Source organism: Thermobia domestica, chromosome 18 (genome assembly GCF_964235325.1).
Source record: "Thermobia domestica chromosome 18, izTheDome1.hap1.1, whole genome shotgun sequence".
Taxonomy (NCBI): domain Eukaryota; kingdom Metazoa; phylum Arthropoda; class Insecta; order Zygentoma; family Lepismatidae; genus Thermobia; species Thermobia domestica.
In genome coordinates, this window is record NC_137471.1 from 17,772,721 (window position 1) to 17,789,821 (window position 17,101).

Consider the following 17,101-nt stretch of genomic DNA (forward strand, 5'->3'; position numbering starts at 1 on the left):
ATTATGCACCAAGGGTAAGGGAGACGGTAATGGTGAGAAATGACTAAAATAGTGGAATGAAGAAAGTAGAAGGAAACAGAAAAACACTGAGAAAATCCACGCACACAGTGTTTGTCCATAAGAAAAACTCACATGGCGCAAGATGACACCTGTGTTGCTTGAAAACGAGCAATATCTACAGAAAACGCGAACAACGAATTCAGAAAAGGACATACTGTAGCTATATGCTACAGGAACAGAGAACATATGTATGACTCACACGGATTACATAAATTACTGGGAACACATTCACTCCAGCAGCATTTTTACTGAAGCCAAAACATCCATCTCCTTCTGTTTTACATTATATAAAAAAAAATGCAAGTAGTGCCGGTACTTGTGCAAGACTCTTGCGGAAGAATCTTGGTCTTGGTCTTGGTCTTGGAGGTATGGTCTTGGTCTTGGTCTTGGTTTTGCATGCAAGACTCTTGCAAAAACTGCAAGACCAAGACTCTTGCGCTCATTACTAAGTTACAGAAAAATCTGCGCCTTTAATTTACTCTTACGGTAGTCAAACTTTTGAAAAAAAAAGTAGAAAAGAAAAAGTCTAATACTACTTAGCATAAGAAGTAGTAATGTCACAGTGTATACCACGTGAAAGAGTTTGGTTTCTTTTTTTCGGAAACCAAATTTCTTAGAGGTAAATTTTATCAAGCCTTCTACCTCAAATTAAATTAAGTTTACTTAAGATGGACGAATACTTGAAAACAGAAAATATTAAATTCTTTAGATTTTTTGAATTAAAAAAAGTCATTTAGTTTCATTTAAGCTTGTATTCCATGGACAGATTAGTATTTCACATCCTAAGAGTTATACAAACCCGCGAATATGAATAGTAGTGCTAGTAACCTATCAAGCAAGGATGCTATACACAATCACTTCCATAGCAACATGGGGAACCGATTTTTGATGTCATAAATAAACCAACACCTTCTAACCAGAGCCTAATGCTACTTTAAACACACACACGCACAAACTATTGCTGTTATAGGTCTATTGGTTTATTTCTGAAGAACAAAGAAAAATTTAAGGATTTAGAGTGGTCAATCAGTCAGCTAGAAAATTTCCCTGGATTTACACGTTTTATCGCAAAAAAATCCCTTTTTCCCTTTCTGCTGAATTTACCTACGAAATTTTCCTAGATTAGAGAAATTTCCCTCAAACTACGAACACTGCTTCACACTAAGGGATGAAAGCATACAGAATGTACTGATTTCTGTACCCAACAATTATTGTGCTGCCAAAATGTTTTGAGCCGTGGCAAAAATGCGAACTAAAGCTCACACCCTCACACACCCACGTGTTGAGCCAATAAGGGTTCAGCTGTTGCTAAGCGAGAGAAAGAGAGTGGAATTCCATCAGCCGATAGCAGCGCTTGCAACGGAAGACTAGGGATCAAGTCAATGTGGTATATCTTTAGTAGGCTACATTAGGAAACTTTTCTTTCGTTGGATTGAAGCAATGTTCATTACTCACGAGCTACATCTGAATGAATGCCATTATGGAACAAATCTCATGAATGGTAATATGAGCCACAGAAGTGGTCCATTATCTGTGTTGTACACAGGCCGGTAGCCAGACCAAAAATGTAGAAGGGGGGTCGGTAGAACTTCGGAGGGGCCCGATCCAGCCATATTATAGTTCATCACTATATTATAGTTCATTTGCAAGCCTGCCGTGAAAATTTTTGGGGGGCAGTAAAAGTTTAGGGGGGCCGTTCCCTCTAGATACGGGCCTGGTTGTACGAGGGCCGTTTGGAAAGTAATCTCCGATTGGTTCAAAAGGAAACACCAAAGGAAATAAGAAGAATTTATTATATACATGTGAAAACTACTTATTTGCTCTATTTTCCAACATAGTTTCCATAAACATTCAAGCACTTATCATATATCTGCACTGGCTTAAAAATTCCATCAGCATAAATATCTAGGGATGCGCACGAGACAAGATTTATGGGTGTCTCGACTCGAACATGTGCTGTAAAAGTGATATCTCGACTCGAAAAATATATATTTTTCTATTGGAAGAGCCGTGTCTCGACTCAAATTTTGTCAGGAAAATCCTGTTTCGACTCGTCTCGTGCGTATCCCTAATCTCCTACCTGTGCCTTAAGCCAGCCTGTGAACTCATCTTTCCGCTCCTCAACATCACAAAAGCGCTGAAATCCAAGCCACTTCTTCATACGCATGAAGAGATTGTTAAACGTCGATTTCAACGAACTTTTCCATCAATTTTCTGATCAAGTTCATCAGTGACCAGTGATGGCCTGCCACACATCTCTTCATCATAAATGTTTGTTCGTCCACTTTTAAATGAACGAATCCATTCACGAACACCTCCTTCACTCATCACACTTGGTCCAAACACGGTACAGAGTTCCCGATGAAGAGCTGCTACCTAATACTGTCTTGTCTTAAGAAAACGTATAACAGTTCGCACCTCGCACTTGGCGGCATTTTCTATTACAGCACACATTTTGAGATGATACAAAAGTGGAACTCTCTTTCAGACAACCTTCACTCTACCACGGCTGGATGCAGACTGATCTACAGCGCACGTATGCCCCCACTACTTCACGCACAGTGACCAATCGGAGCCTTCTTTTTTTTCTTTCAAAGGCGCCTCGTAAATGGAACGGGTGTTTATAATAAAGAACTGCTGAAATCAATTGAAAGATTTTTTTACTACTTGTTACTTAAAGTTAGCGAATATTGGAACATAAGCCTATTAAATTGAGTTACGCTATCGCATCTCTCGAAATCTTGTCTACACTGGCGTATTTGGTGGGGGGGCTTCCGGGCTTAATCCCCCCCGAAATCTTACTTACTATAGTAAAGTATATGAAATATCTTGCAGAATTTTCACATTTTCAGGCAAATCCTCCCCCCCCCGAAAGTTAGCAAAGCCCCTCCCGAAACAAAATCATAAATACGCAACTGCTTCTCCATATCATCATGAGGAAAAGTAGAAACGAGCTTTATGTTTCTCCCGAAAGAAAATAAATACTGTACTTATAAACTTGACAATTCAGTGTAATTAGTGATATTTTATGTCTTTTGTGTTGTATTTCAGACTCTCGTGTGACACTGGCGCTCTACTGCGTCGGGAAGATGGGAATTTCCTCTTCGTTTGTGGTGCTTCCACTTATGGCGTCTGAATTGTATCCGACGGTGGTCAGAGGCCTCGGGATGAGTACCAGCTCTGTCGTCAGCATGCTGGGACCAATCTTCATTCCTCTCGTCAACTACCTGGTGAGGCTTCTCTCTCTCAATCTTTCCAGCAGCAGAATAATTTTTATTGAGCTGAGCGAAGCGAAGCTCTTATACTCGGGTTAGCCGTTTGGTTGTCCGCGAACTCCTCCTAGACCGTTTGGCCGATCTCAACCAAACTTAGCACGCTGATAGAGTATGTCGTGCTGAGTGACAACATAGGTCGAAATCAAAAATCCGATGTACCATCGAGGAATAATGACCGAAAAACGCTTCCTCCTAGACCGTTTGGCCAATCTCAAGAAAACTTAGCACGCTGATAGAGTATGTCGTGTTGAGTGACAACATAGGTCGAAATCAAAAATCCGATGTACCATCGAGGAATAATCACCGAAAAACGCTTCCTCCTAGACCGTTTGGCCGATCTCAAGAAAACTTAGCACGCTGATAGAGTATGTCGTGCTGAGTGACAACATAGGTCGAAATCAAAAATCCGATGTACCATCGAGGAATAATCACCGAAACACGCTTGCATAGACTTAACATGGGGAAAAAGTTTTCACGCGATTTTTTTGTCAACAATTAAAAATGGCATTTATTATTGCATAATGGCCAGGAATGATTACGTAGTTTAAGCTCGCTCAGCTCATTTCATTGCAATCGGGTACATCCATTGCATTCCTAGTACACTATATACAGGGTGGTAGGTAACTCTACCGACAAACTTTGGAAGGGATTCCTGATATGAAATGAAACAAAAAAAGTTCTTATAAACATAGGTCGAAAAACGTCCCATTTCAGAGTTATGAACCACCGAAAATTCGAAAAATCGTGTTTCGAAACGCCCTGCATTAGAAACTATAGGACCTATAACAAGCGGTTTAAGGAATTACACAGGAAGTAGTATGCGAACCATGGTAAATATCCATGTTTTACCATCCTCCGTTATCGGCGAAACGAACGCGTTATTAGTAGTTAAAGGAGTATCCCTATACCTCAATTTCCTTTTACAGTTCGTTTCCTTTTTACAGTTCGTTTCCTTTTTACGGTAAAATATGGATATTTAGATAGTTCGCATACTAGTTCCTGTATAATTCCTTAAACCGCATGTTATAGGTTCTATAGGGATCGGTCCTGTAGTTTCTAAGGCAGAGCGTTTCGAAACGTGAATTTTCGAATCTTCGGCCGTTCATAACTTTGAAAGGAGACGTTTTTCCTCCCATGTTTATTAGAACTTTTTTCTTTCATTTCATATAAAGAATCACCTCCCAAACTTTGTCGGTGGAGTTACCTACCACCCTGTATATATATATATATATATATATATATATATATATATATATATATATATATATATATATATATATATATATATATATATATATCGGATGTTTCAAAACAACACCGATAACGTTTGGGAGGTGATTCCTCACACAAAGACAAGATGAAATGTATTGACCAACATGGGTGCACAAATGCTTCCTTTCGGAGTTATAAGCTGCCGAAAACATGAAAAAATGAACTTTAAAGGTCCATAGCTCCAAAACTATGGGACCTACCGTGGTCGGGTCAAGACTTCACTTAGGAAACAATGTGTACCCTATCCAAATATCCATGTTTAGGAATCCTGCGGTATTTCCGCAACAATTTTTATAGAGGTAGTTTGAGAATACTTCAAATTATATGTCCGTAGCAAAATTCCCTCTATAAAAATTTTGTGTGCGCCTTAGGATTCCTAAACAAACATAGATATCTGGATAGGACACATACTAGTTCCTAAGTGAAGTCTTGACCCGACTACGGTGGGTCCCATAGTTTTGGTGATATAGACCTTTAAAGTTAATTTTTTAAAATATTTTCGGCAGCCTATAACTCCGAAAGGAAGCATTTGTGCACTCAGGTTGATCTTTACTTTTCGTCTTATCTTGGTGTCAGGAATCATCTCCCAAACGTTGTCGGTGTTGTTTTGAAACGCCCTGTATATGTTTCACAGTTTAAAACTGACTGACCCCACCATACTATTTCCAAAAGAACTAAAAATAAAGGCGCTGTAGCTGCCTCTTCTTCTCAACAAATATAGACTATATCTCTAAGATAAAGCATAAATGTAATCTAGCCCTTACCTCAGTAAAAAGCTAAACTCCTAGAAGTAATGAAAACTTTTATTAAGGTTTTAAATTGTCGAGGGATCCAAATTTCATATTTCATATTTAAATAGGGGCCTAACTTCATATTTTACTAGTCAACACTGTTAAAGGAAAAAGAAGAAAATAAATATCTGTATAGAAAACGAAAGAATTCGTAAAACAATCTTTAAAACAATCTTTTACGTAGGCATTTTTGTATTCATCAGAAATAACAATCTAAAATGGCTTGGAGCCCATTGTGATACGAGGATATGAACTACTTACGAAATTACAGGGGACACATTGACATAAACCATGATTCACGAAAACCGGTATTTCTTCAAGGCGCCGATTTCTCTGTAAATTTGGGGGGGGGGGGCATTCAGATGCAGAAGGTATATATATGACGCTTTAAAGACAAATTTCATTCAAATTATGCCAAATATTGTATATTCATAAATAAAATAGGCGCCTCATGAGATTTGGGGGTTCTGGGCCCCCACGCCCCCCCCCAGGATCGGCGCCCTTGTATTTCTGTCTAAATTATAGAGCTATTTCTTCCTGCAATGCATTAACCTATATTGAATTCCAAATTTCTGTTCCAGCATTGTTTTATCTAATTAAATTTACCAGAGAACCATTTTCTTCCGTTCAAATAACTTCAGACTAATGTAAATACAATATGCGTATCTAACAATTATACATACTGATTGATCATATCCTGAAAAAGTAAATCTAAGTGAGAGTCAACAAACCATATGTTTACACGTTCAAACAATTGGATGATTTAATCATTGATAACTTCGAGCTCTCATTAAACAAATTTGATTTCTTTTATTGACAAAAACAATATCTTATAACAATAAATTTGAATACACACATTTTGTGTTTACTTTTCATTCAATGTATTTTGCGATGCTTTCTCATGTATACGACCTTCCAGTAGGGAGTAAAGTGACAAGCGGTAAAGGTGAAAATGAAATGTAAAATCAAGAATATTTTCTTAAAAGAATAGTTTACTTAAAGAGGGCATTTGAAGGTGAAAATCTTGTGACCAGAAACAAGCCCGTATCCATGGGGGGCTAGGGTGAGCCGGGCCCAGGCCGGTAGCCAGCCCAAAAATGTATGGGGGGCTGAAGTTAGGGGGCCGATAGGGGGCCAGCAAAAATTTAGGGGACGGTCCCCTAGACCCCCTCAATACGGGCCGGGCCCCCCTAAATTTTCACTACCCCCTAAAATTTTCACGGTAGGCTTGCAAATGAACTATAATATGGTGATGAACTATAATATGGTGATGGTTGTTGTGGGACATCAGCGTTTCCCAACCTTTTTCAACTTGCGGCACACTACAGATGTAACTTGAATTCTCGCGGCACACTCATATAGATATTATTATTATTATTTGTAAATATAAAATATAAAATATGGTTGGGTCGCCCTCCTAAATTCTACCGCCCCCTCCTCTACATTTTTGGGCTGGCTACCGGCCTAACCAGAAATATCGACGTAGAATTGAAAACAAGAATTTTAGGAATGATAAAAAAAAATGGATCAGAAGATTGCGATCTTGGCCAATAATTAGTTTTTCGATCAGGGGCAACAAATTTTTGAACGGTCCCTAAATCAAGTTTTAGTATTTTGTACGCAATAAGCACATCATACTGAGTTAAGTGATAGTTTTGGGTTTGGCTACACTGTATGTAGTTCTCCAGATATAAGGCCTACAAGATAATTTTTGATTGAAATATTTGGATCTTTTGATGCATTTTTGAATCAGGGCCCACAAAGGATCCATGGATATGAGGTATAGACTCTAGGAGAAAGGGAAAACTTTGAAATGTGGTGGTAGAGAATATAGAAAATTAGATGGGTGGGTAAGGTGTTAAGTAAACAAGTGATTGAAATGTCGGTAGAGAAAAAGAGCATACAGGGCTCTTTACTCCATAAAGGCAAGGGCGCCGATCCTGGGGGGCTGGTGCTCCCCCAAAGCTCATGTGGGACCGCCCATTGTATTTATGAATATACAATATTTGGCATACTTTGAATGAAATTTGTCTTTAAAAAAACCTCATATATATACCTTCTGCATCTGAATGCCGCCCCCCAAAAAATTACAGAGAAATCGGTGCCCTTGCATAAAAGTTTAAGGTCTAGGAGCTCCAACACTGCAAGTCTCTACGTCAGCGTTTCCCAACCTTTTTCAACTTGCGGCACACTACAGGTGTAACTTGAATTCTCGCGGCACACTCATATAGATATTATTATTATTATTTGTAAATATAAAATATGGTGGTATTTTTTTTTCTTTGATTACTGATCTCCTTCTCACAGAGAAGAAACCTCGATCACTGATTTCCCCCCGTGGTAAATCATTATGCTTATTTTTTTTCATTCTAATTTAAAAATAGAAAACGACCGCAATGAGATGTGGGACCAACGCTTTTAAAAATGTACTTTTTCTTGAAAACCGTATCCAACCTTTCACTAAGAAGGAAGATCACTAAATAACGAATGAACAAACAAATCTCTTTCACTTTTAAAACACAAATCTAGGTAATTTGTATGCATGTTTGCTTTGTTGAAAGGACTGAATGTATTTTAAAATTTCAAGCTACGAAATAGTCTGCAACAATAAAGAAGCAATAATGGCCATAACAATGATAACAAATACTATTTCCAACATTAAAAATGTAAGTGTGAAACTCGAAATTGTAGATTCATAGTACAGGTTCATGTTAATGTTAAATACAAATATACATTTTTTCCCTATGTCTTGCAATTGATTTCTATAGAATTAATAATTTTGTTTCGATTTCCTCGCGGCACACTAGCGGCCCATTCGCGGCACACCGGTTGGGAAACGCTGCTCTACGTCTATATGTAATACTGAACCGGTGTCACTCTGCAAAAGAAAACAGGATAAATGATTGTTAAGTACTGGCAATTATATTCTCAAAAAAAAAATTACAGAGCTAGATCATTTTTGTTTTAAAAAAGTAAGGAGGAGAGAGAAAATTGAGATAAAATCTTTATGCTACGTCGAGCTCCTTCATGACTAAACAGTTAGCGCATGGCATGGGAAACCTTTGGCATGGGAAACCTGGGTTTTATTCCCGGTGGGACCTTATGTGGTTCGGATTTCACATTAATCAGTAGGTCCTGTCTCATATACAGGGTGTTTCAAAACAACACCGACAACGTTTGGAAGGTGATTCCTGATACCAAAATAAGACAGAAAATACGGACCAACCTGGGTGTACAAATGCTTCCTTTTGTGTTACAGGGTGCCGAAAACATGAAAAAAATGAACTTCAAATGTCCATACCTCCAAAACTATGGGACCTGCCGTAGTCGCGTCAAGACTTAACTTAGGAACTAATTCGTGCACTATCCGAAAACACATGCTTCAGAATCCTAAGGTACTCGCGCAACAATTTTTATAGAGGGAGTTTGGTATGGGCATATAATTTGAAGTACTTACCAACTACCTCCATAAAAATTGTTATAGAAGTACCACAGCGATCTCAAACATAGATATTTCGATAGAACACATACTAGTTCCTAAATAGAGTCTTGACCCAACCACGGTAGGTCCAATAGTATTGTAGCTATGGACCCTTAAATTTCATTTTTTTTTTCATGTTCTCGGCAGCCTATAACTCCGAAAGGAAGCATTTGTGCACCCAGATTGGTCTATACTTTTTGTCTTTTCTTGGTGTCAGGAATCACCTTCCGAACGTTGTCGATGTTGTTTTGAAACACCCTGTAGACTCGCGGCTGAAAGGGACGTTAAACCAAAAATCAACTCAACTCAACTTTATGCTACATCAATCTTTAGGTGCCAAACAGGTATAGTTTTAGCAAGGGAGTGTACAAATGTATGTATAGTTACAAACTTTAGAGAGGATCCCCGACCCGGTCGCGTGGGTGTGTCTCGAGTGTCATTATTAACTTCAAAATCTAGATTTTCTTCTCGTGTGCGGTTCGAAAATCAACGTACTAAAGGGAATTTTAAACAATAGCCAGAAGTTTTATCTTTATTTAGGACATTGAATTATCTTAAGTGAAGTAAAATAATATTGAGCACCAAGGGCGCCGATTTCTCTGTAAATTTGGGGGGCCCATTCAGATGCAGAAGGTTTAAAATATATATATATATATGAGGATTTTAAGACATATTGCATTCAAATTATGCCAAACATTGTATATTCATAAATACAATAGGGGGCCCACATGAGCTTCGGGTGTTGGGGGCCGCGGTGGCTCAGTGGTAGAGCGTTCACCTTTGGTGCTTGGGGTCCCGGGTTCAAACCCTGCTCCCGCCAAGTGAACTTTGTGGTGGACAAGGGTTTTCGTGGGTTTTCTCGGGGTTCTCCCGTTTCCTCCCACTTCTTCATTCCACCATTTCATTTATCTCTTATCATCACCGTCTCCTTTAGCCGAACCTGCATAACCGTGGGACGTAAAACTCAAAAATTTCATTTCATTTTGAGCTTTGGGGGGGAGCGGACCCCCCAGGATCGGTACCCTTGTTGAACATAATCCGTTATAGACAAGAAATAAACTCTGCTATTGTGGAATAGCCAGTGATTTAACTGACAAAAAAATACCGGAACGGTTATAATACACATTGTCAATTTCTTAGTAAATTACAGAACATGTAAGAGAAATGTTTTCCGGAAAATCGTTCTTGTCCAACTAAACCACTCGGAACAGCGTAAACGATTCACTTCTCTAAGACTTCCCTTAATAACATTCTATTTTTGTGTTAAACTTATGAATAAGATTAAATTCTCTCTTCGAAACGGAAGTTCTATTAGCAAATGAAAAAATTATATCCAACGATGTGCAGCGCTAACCAGCTCAAACAGAGGAAACTATTCAAAGCGGTGGTACTTGATGTACTGAATATGAGACACATTCAATGTTAAGTAGCAGATTGTATCTATTAGATTCTCATAACAGTGACACAATACTCCTTTAACCTCTTAACTGCGAATGACGACTCAACTCGTCATGAGAATTTTGTTTGTATTTGCAGTCTGACGACTACGTTCGTCATAATAAGATTTGTATTGGGCGTGACGAATTAATACGTATTTTCCGTGGAAAGTAAAACTAGAATATATCATTTCATTTCATAATACGTATTTTAACAAATTTATTCCCCATTCAGATGCAACTTTCTGATTCGGAAACTCTTCAGTTAACAGGTTAATAGTGATGCACGTAATACTACTTGTAGCTTAAATATCGTTTTATTATTATTATTATTATTATTACTTGAAATGCCTACATTTCTTTGATTCTAACATTGATAATAATATACTGTTGAAGGGCGACGAGATGCTGGTGCTTCCTCTGATTGTGATGGGAGTCTTCCTTGTGATGGGAGGAGTCTGCAGCCTTCTGTTGCCTGAAACTCTTCACCAACATCTTCCTCAGACGCTAGAGGACGGAGAAGAATTTGGACGCGACTGGAGCTGCAAAGACTTCCTTCAATGCCGACCTCCCAAGTGAGTCCTCACCAAGTGCTAATTAGAAGTAATCGTTACATTTATAGGACAACTAAAATTTTGGCTATGCTTCCAATATAAATAAAATAGAGTTTGTTTGTGTGTTTGTCTGTCTGTCTATGTGCGGCCTGGGGACCAGGCGAGTGGACCGAGAGTTACTAAAGTTTGGTCAGGGGAGCCTTGGCCCAGGCCCCAGATCAAGACGAAACCCTTTTTCAAATTTCGAACCAGGGGGTCTCAGGAGGGCGTTTACCGGAACCGGCTTGGGAACCAGACAAATTAACCGAGAGTTACCAAATTTTGGTCACGGGTACCTTGGTCCAGGCTCCACACCAGAGTTAAACGTTTTTGTCGAAATTCGAACCAGGGGGGTTTCAGGGGGCGTTTACCGGGACATGTAGAAGTAGTAGAAAATGACCGATATTAGTGTGGAATTCATAGTTTTCGCGGGTGAAACTCCGATCGCATTAACTTCCAAATTCACGCTATTCGGCTCCGGGCTGGGGGTCACCGAAAGGGGGGGAGAGACACCGGGACATATAAAAGTAATCTAAAATGATCGATATTAGTGTCAAATCCATAGTTTTCGCGGTCGCTGAATTCAATGGTGACACTTCCATTAGCGATGACTTGCAAATTTAGTTACAATTGCATGTGGGCCGGGAGTCAGCGTGGGGAGGATACCGTGACATGTAAAAAAAAAAAAAAAAGCTCAAAATGACCGATATTAGTATCAAATCCATAGTTTTCGCGGTCGCTGAGATCAATGGTGATACCCCCACAGGCGTTGACTTCCAAATACAGTCCCCGTGTGAAGCATGGGTATGTCCAACTAGTTTATAATATTTTCAAGCATCTCAAATTCATTACAGCTACGACTTTTGACCCTTTGAAGCACGAAACCTTCGAAACTCACATCCTGAGTAAACGTTCATGCCAGATGCGTAGAACATTAAGTTAAGAGAACGATACGAATAAGATATTCGTACACACAAAATAAGAGGCACGCTGGGACAGTAGTAGAGTGTTCAACTTTGGTTCTATATTCGGCCACTCTTTCCTACTGGTCAAGTGGCTAGCGTGTTCGTCTTTCTTGCACGTAGTTTCGGCAGTGATGACGCCAGGAGAGGAAAAAGGGGACGGACATACGCCAGACATGTTGTACTGTAATGTAGGGCAAGCAATATAAAGTTATCCTTTTTGATATACAAGAAAAGAATACCTGACCTCCAAATGTCTCTGCCCTTGCAAGAAATTACAGCTGACGCTGTCACTTTGTCTGATATTTGATTCTCTTTCGTAGAGCATTCAAATTCGAACCCATTACGATGGTTGAAAATCATCTGAAACTGTAAGTTCCCTTGGTACATTTCCTCGTTGCTGAAATATATTTTGAGTTGGACAAAATCGTGTCCTTGAGCAATCTCATAGTTCTCCTATTTCCTTCCAGGCTTTCGGTCCACCAATTCTTGCACAACTGTACATTTGTTTACCATTTGTATATTCCAGTGAGCTCTTAAAATCATGTGATTTGACCCAAAGAGTTAAGTTAATTTCAATTCGGTAGTGTATATGCTCTACGATGACTTACACTTAACTGATTGTGAACTGTGAATGAACAAAACATTAACATAAATTATAGGCCTGGAGGAAAGATTCAAAACTTAGTTTTTTGAAATTCATTGACAGATAAATACTTTTTCTTGGCAAAGTCGTGCTTTTACGAAGGTGTTAAATATCTAGTAGATCGTTCCAAAAAATCTCATTTTATTACGTGGATTTTTTTGTGGGTGAGGGCTAAGTCGGATAGTCGAAAGTCTAATGTTTTTTTGTTATTCTAGACTAGGTTGGTCCTTCACCAGGGAAATCCCATACAGTACATAAATAAAGTTTATTTAATAATAATAAAAAAACAATTTAAAATCATCAAATTTTCAGGAGGCCGATTTGAATAGTTCCACTGCTGCAGTTGACAGAGACGGACAAATGAGACAATTACTTCCTGGAGAAGGATGAGTACCTTTCCCTCCGTGACGTAACTAGGATTACTTTTAGGGAAGCCAGTGAGGGAGCTAGTAAAATTTTTATGGATCCATTCGTGTTTACATACTTTATATAGGCTGTTTCAAAAGTCCCTTATCACCCTTCTAAAATCCGTACGGATGTATTTATATTGAACTTGATGTAGGAAATATACAATAGGGCTAGAGACAAATCTTTTGGATGATGGTTCGCGGACGACCGCTATCTTGAATTTCTTTTTTTATTATTATTATTATTTTAAACGATAGGTGGGTCATGTGATACATGACCTTAGGCTAGAATTTGCTGCGAATAGCAAGTGTGAAATAGACTTCATGTATCTTTATTTGGTGAGAAGTCATGTACAACGACAATTTCCCCGTTTCTTTCAACAAGACTCCCCACTTTGGCATCCGAGTGCGTCAGTACCTGGATGAACCATTTTCTGGGGCATGGATTGGTCGCCGTGGGCCAGTTGAATGTCCTACCCGATCACCAGACCTCACTCCAACGGACTTCTAACTTTGGGGACACATTAAGGCTATGGTGTACGATGTAAAAATGTATGATCTTAGTCATCTTGAGCAACGTATCATGACTACTTGTGAGCAAATTTCCCCAGCTACCCTGCTCCGTGTTCATAGCAGTTGGGAGAGGCGTCTGCACACATACATTGCCCAGCACGAGCACATTGTGCAAAAAGTAAACATTAATTGTCATAGTCCATAACTTCTCGCCAAATAAAGATACATGAAATATGATTTCTGATTTGACATCCTGAGCAAATTCTAGCCGTTCATGTATCATATCGTTTGAAATAATAAAAAAAAAACTTGAAATACAAGATGGCAGCCGTCCGCGAACCATTATTCAAAAGGTTTGTCCCTAGCCCTATTGTATATTTCCTACATCAAATTCAATATACGAAGTTCGTTCGGAAAGTAAATTTCGTTTGATAATAAAAAAAGAAATCGAGTACAGATAAAGAAGCAATATATTGCATAAAAATCAATAACACTTACACTACTTTTCCACATAGGTCCCGTAATTTTCCAGGCATTTTTCATAGCATGGTATAAGTTTATGTATTCCTGCATCATAGAATGTTGCCACCTGTGTTGTCAACCATGTGGTAACGTGTTCTTTTAACTCTTCGTCGTTGTTCAAGCGCTTACAACCAAGGAAAGACTTCAGATGCACAAAGAGATGGAAGTCGCTAGGAGCGAGGTCGGGACGGAACGGAGGATGGTCAAAGACGTCCCAACAAAAGCTTTCACAGAATTGTTTGGTCACATTCGCAGCGTGTGGTCGGGCGTTGTCGTGAATGAAAACTACACCTTTTGAGAGCATTCCTGCTTGTTCTGTATTGCACGGCGCAGTTTCTTAAGCGTCTCGCAAAATCATCTTTACTGATTGTTGCACCTCGTGGTAAAAATTTAATCAGTAAAATGCCTTGTCTATCCGAAAACACTGTGCACATGACTTTTCTGGGTTTCAAGAATTGCTTTGGTTTAACCTTTGTTGGAGACGAAGTGTGCCTCCATTCCATGGATTGCCGTTTCATTTCAGGAGTGTCATGAGCAACCCAAGTTTCATCCTCCGTGAATATTTGCGATAAAAATTTCTGGCGATCATCATGATAAGGTGTCAAAAAATCAAGTGCGCTACCCATCCGTTGTTTTGGTGTTCTTCAGTAAGAAGTTTAGGCACCCAACACGAGCAAAGTTTACAAAAACTTAGTTTCTCAGTAACAATCTCGTAAAGTACTGTTCGTAAAATGTGTGGAAATTCAAGCATTAATCGTAAACCTACGGTTGTTTTTAATCCTTTCTTCAACTGCACTCACCAGTTCATCAGAAACCACAGAGGGACGCCCACATCGTTCTTCGTCGTGCACTTGATCACTCCCTCCCTTAAATTGCCGGACCTCTCTTCTCACCATTGAATCACTCATTGCATTTTCTCCGTAACCTTCGCATATTTGTCTATGAGTGTCATTTGATTTTACGTTCTTCGCATTCAGAAAACGAATCACAGATCTAATTTCACAAGCTGCGAAATTTTTGAGCAACGCTGTCATTATAAACAAACTCTACAAATGACACACAACACAGAGCGATTTCAAAATAGTGTCATTTCTTTCTGCTTGGATTTTACTAGTGCGCATGAGCGGAACTGCGATCGTAGCGCTGCCGCGGAGAAAAATCGAAACAGAACTTATTTTACGAACATCTTGTCGTAAATACATGGTACGGATTTTAAAAGGGTGGTAAGGGACTTTTGAAACACCCTGTATATAAAAGAATCATAATAGTTTTATAACGAATAATGTGTATGCATATTCCGGACTCATTATAATAAAATATATTTTTCTAGTGCTTATCTCAAAGCTTTCGAATTACCCGTAGTTACGAGTGAAATAAAAAAATAAGTTTTCAATATTTGGTAGTGCAAAGTACCCATTATCAATACTAAGCTTTTTCAAATAATTTTGTTGGTAGCAACATAGCCGCTAATAAACAGGGGGGCACTGGGGACACTGCACCCTTCCCCTTTATCTTGCTACAGTTTTACACAAAACTCTCTTTGCTTTTAGGACCATTTTCAGCTTCATAGCTTAATACTAGTAATTTGTTACTCGTGTAAGTTTTCTAGTAAAGGAGTTATATGTAGGGTAGGGTCGGATAGTATGGGACAGCGTATAGTATCGGACATAACAGATTATTCTGAAATTAATATAATTAGAGTCTGCTGGCAGGCAAGAAGTGAACACCTGTTACTATGTCGAAGTCTGGCAGTCATTTGATTTGAGGCGCGTGAAGCAGGTAATTGAAAGCGAGCGTAACTGCATTTCCTGAACACTCTCTGTGTGTATTCAAAAATTGTCGGAAGTATGAGTGTAAAACAGGTAAGAGCAGAGAGAGTATTGTACCCATTATATAAAACGCACATTAGGTAGGAGTAAGTTAATATATTAACCTTTTGTTCAAACTTAACATGTGCGACACAACTCATGAATAATTGCAAACGTGTGAATCGGATAGTATCGGACACTTTATTGGCGTGTACTATCGGACAAATGGAAAGTCATTAAATTCATAGAAAATAAGCTGTTCTTCATTCCCAAGATTGTGCTGTCGTTGTAATATGAGAACCTCTATTATAGGCATTAGAATTGTCAAGAAAAGGAAAGTAAAAAAAAAAAAAAAAAAAAAAAACAGTATAAGGGGAAAATGTTAGGAAGCAAATATTAAAACCGCTGTGGTCACATGTGTTGTATAAACATATCATACCCAAAGTATTTTTCCATCCGATATCGCCCTAGAACTCGATGAAGAACGAAAGAGATATAATAAACCTTAACTAGAAACAAGAGTCCGTCTTGCAATTACAAAGGCTCGAAACACGGAGAACGGCAGATTCAGATTTATATCAGCCAAACTAGTCAATGTAAATAAGCAACGCACTAACCGAAATGGATCCCAGTAAGAACCACAGGAACCAGCTCAAGATGACGAAGGTATGCGTTGCATAACACTGGTCTACATATGAAAACTTTTTTTCTGCTGACTGAGATATTTGACTTGTTTTTTAATAAATCGAGGTCGCTGATTCCAGTGATGTAGTTAGTTTTTGCCTATCACGTCAGAGTTTTACACAATCTAATCATACTTACACTGACAACATTTCTTATTTGTTCCATATATCTTAGTAAGAAACTTACATTAAAAATTGTACTATTGCCTTAGTATTAATATAAATACGGAACAATTTACGATACAGTTACTGACACCCCCTACACATATTATACTATATATATATAGTATACGATTTGATGTGCAATATGATGTTTATGGTTCCAGAATATTAGGTATGGAGTAGTTTTACGAACCTATTTGTCATAATGAATTTAGACTTGATAGAAAGTTAAGCAAATCCAATACATTTTTAAATTTCATTTACGACCTCAAGCTGATAAATGTACACAACAAAATAACACAACGTGCCTACCTACTTAGGCAAAAATCTTCGTTTCTTTAGTTTTCTGGAGTAAGTGGCCTCCGGAACGTCACGCTACAACCACCAGCGATAGTCCGCCATCATGTTTTCGTTCCACCTTCTGTGGTGCCGGTTCCCCATGGTTTTGATATGCCGGTGAAATCGTTCATCCTGTTCTTCACTAAGGGCA

The 17,101-nt window shown here is 38.7% G+C and overlaps 1 protein-coding gene across 1 annotated transcript in view; it reads left to right on the plus strand.

Annotated features, from left to right (window-relative positions):
• LOC145675955 (beta-alanine transporter-like) overlaps positions 1–17,101 on the plus strand; it is a 385,199-nt gene that overhangs the window by 359,195 nt on the left and 8,903 nt on the right. Inside the window, exons 9-10 of the mRNA XM_081746772.1 lie at positions 3,112–3,290; positions 10,712–10,890. Coding sequence (XP_081602898.1) covers positions 3,112–3,290; positions 10,712–10,890 — 358 coding nt within the window. The remainder of the gene's footprint in view (positions 1–3,111; positions 3,291–10,711; positions 10,891–17,101) is intronic.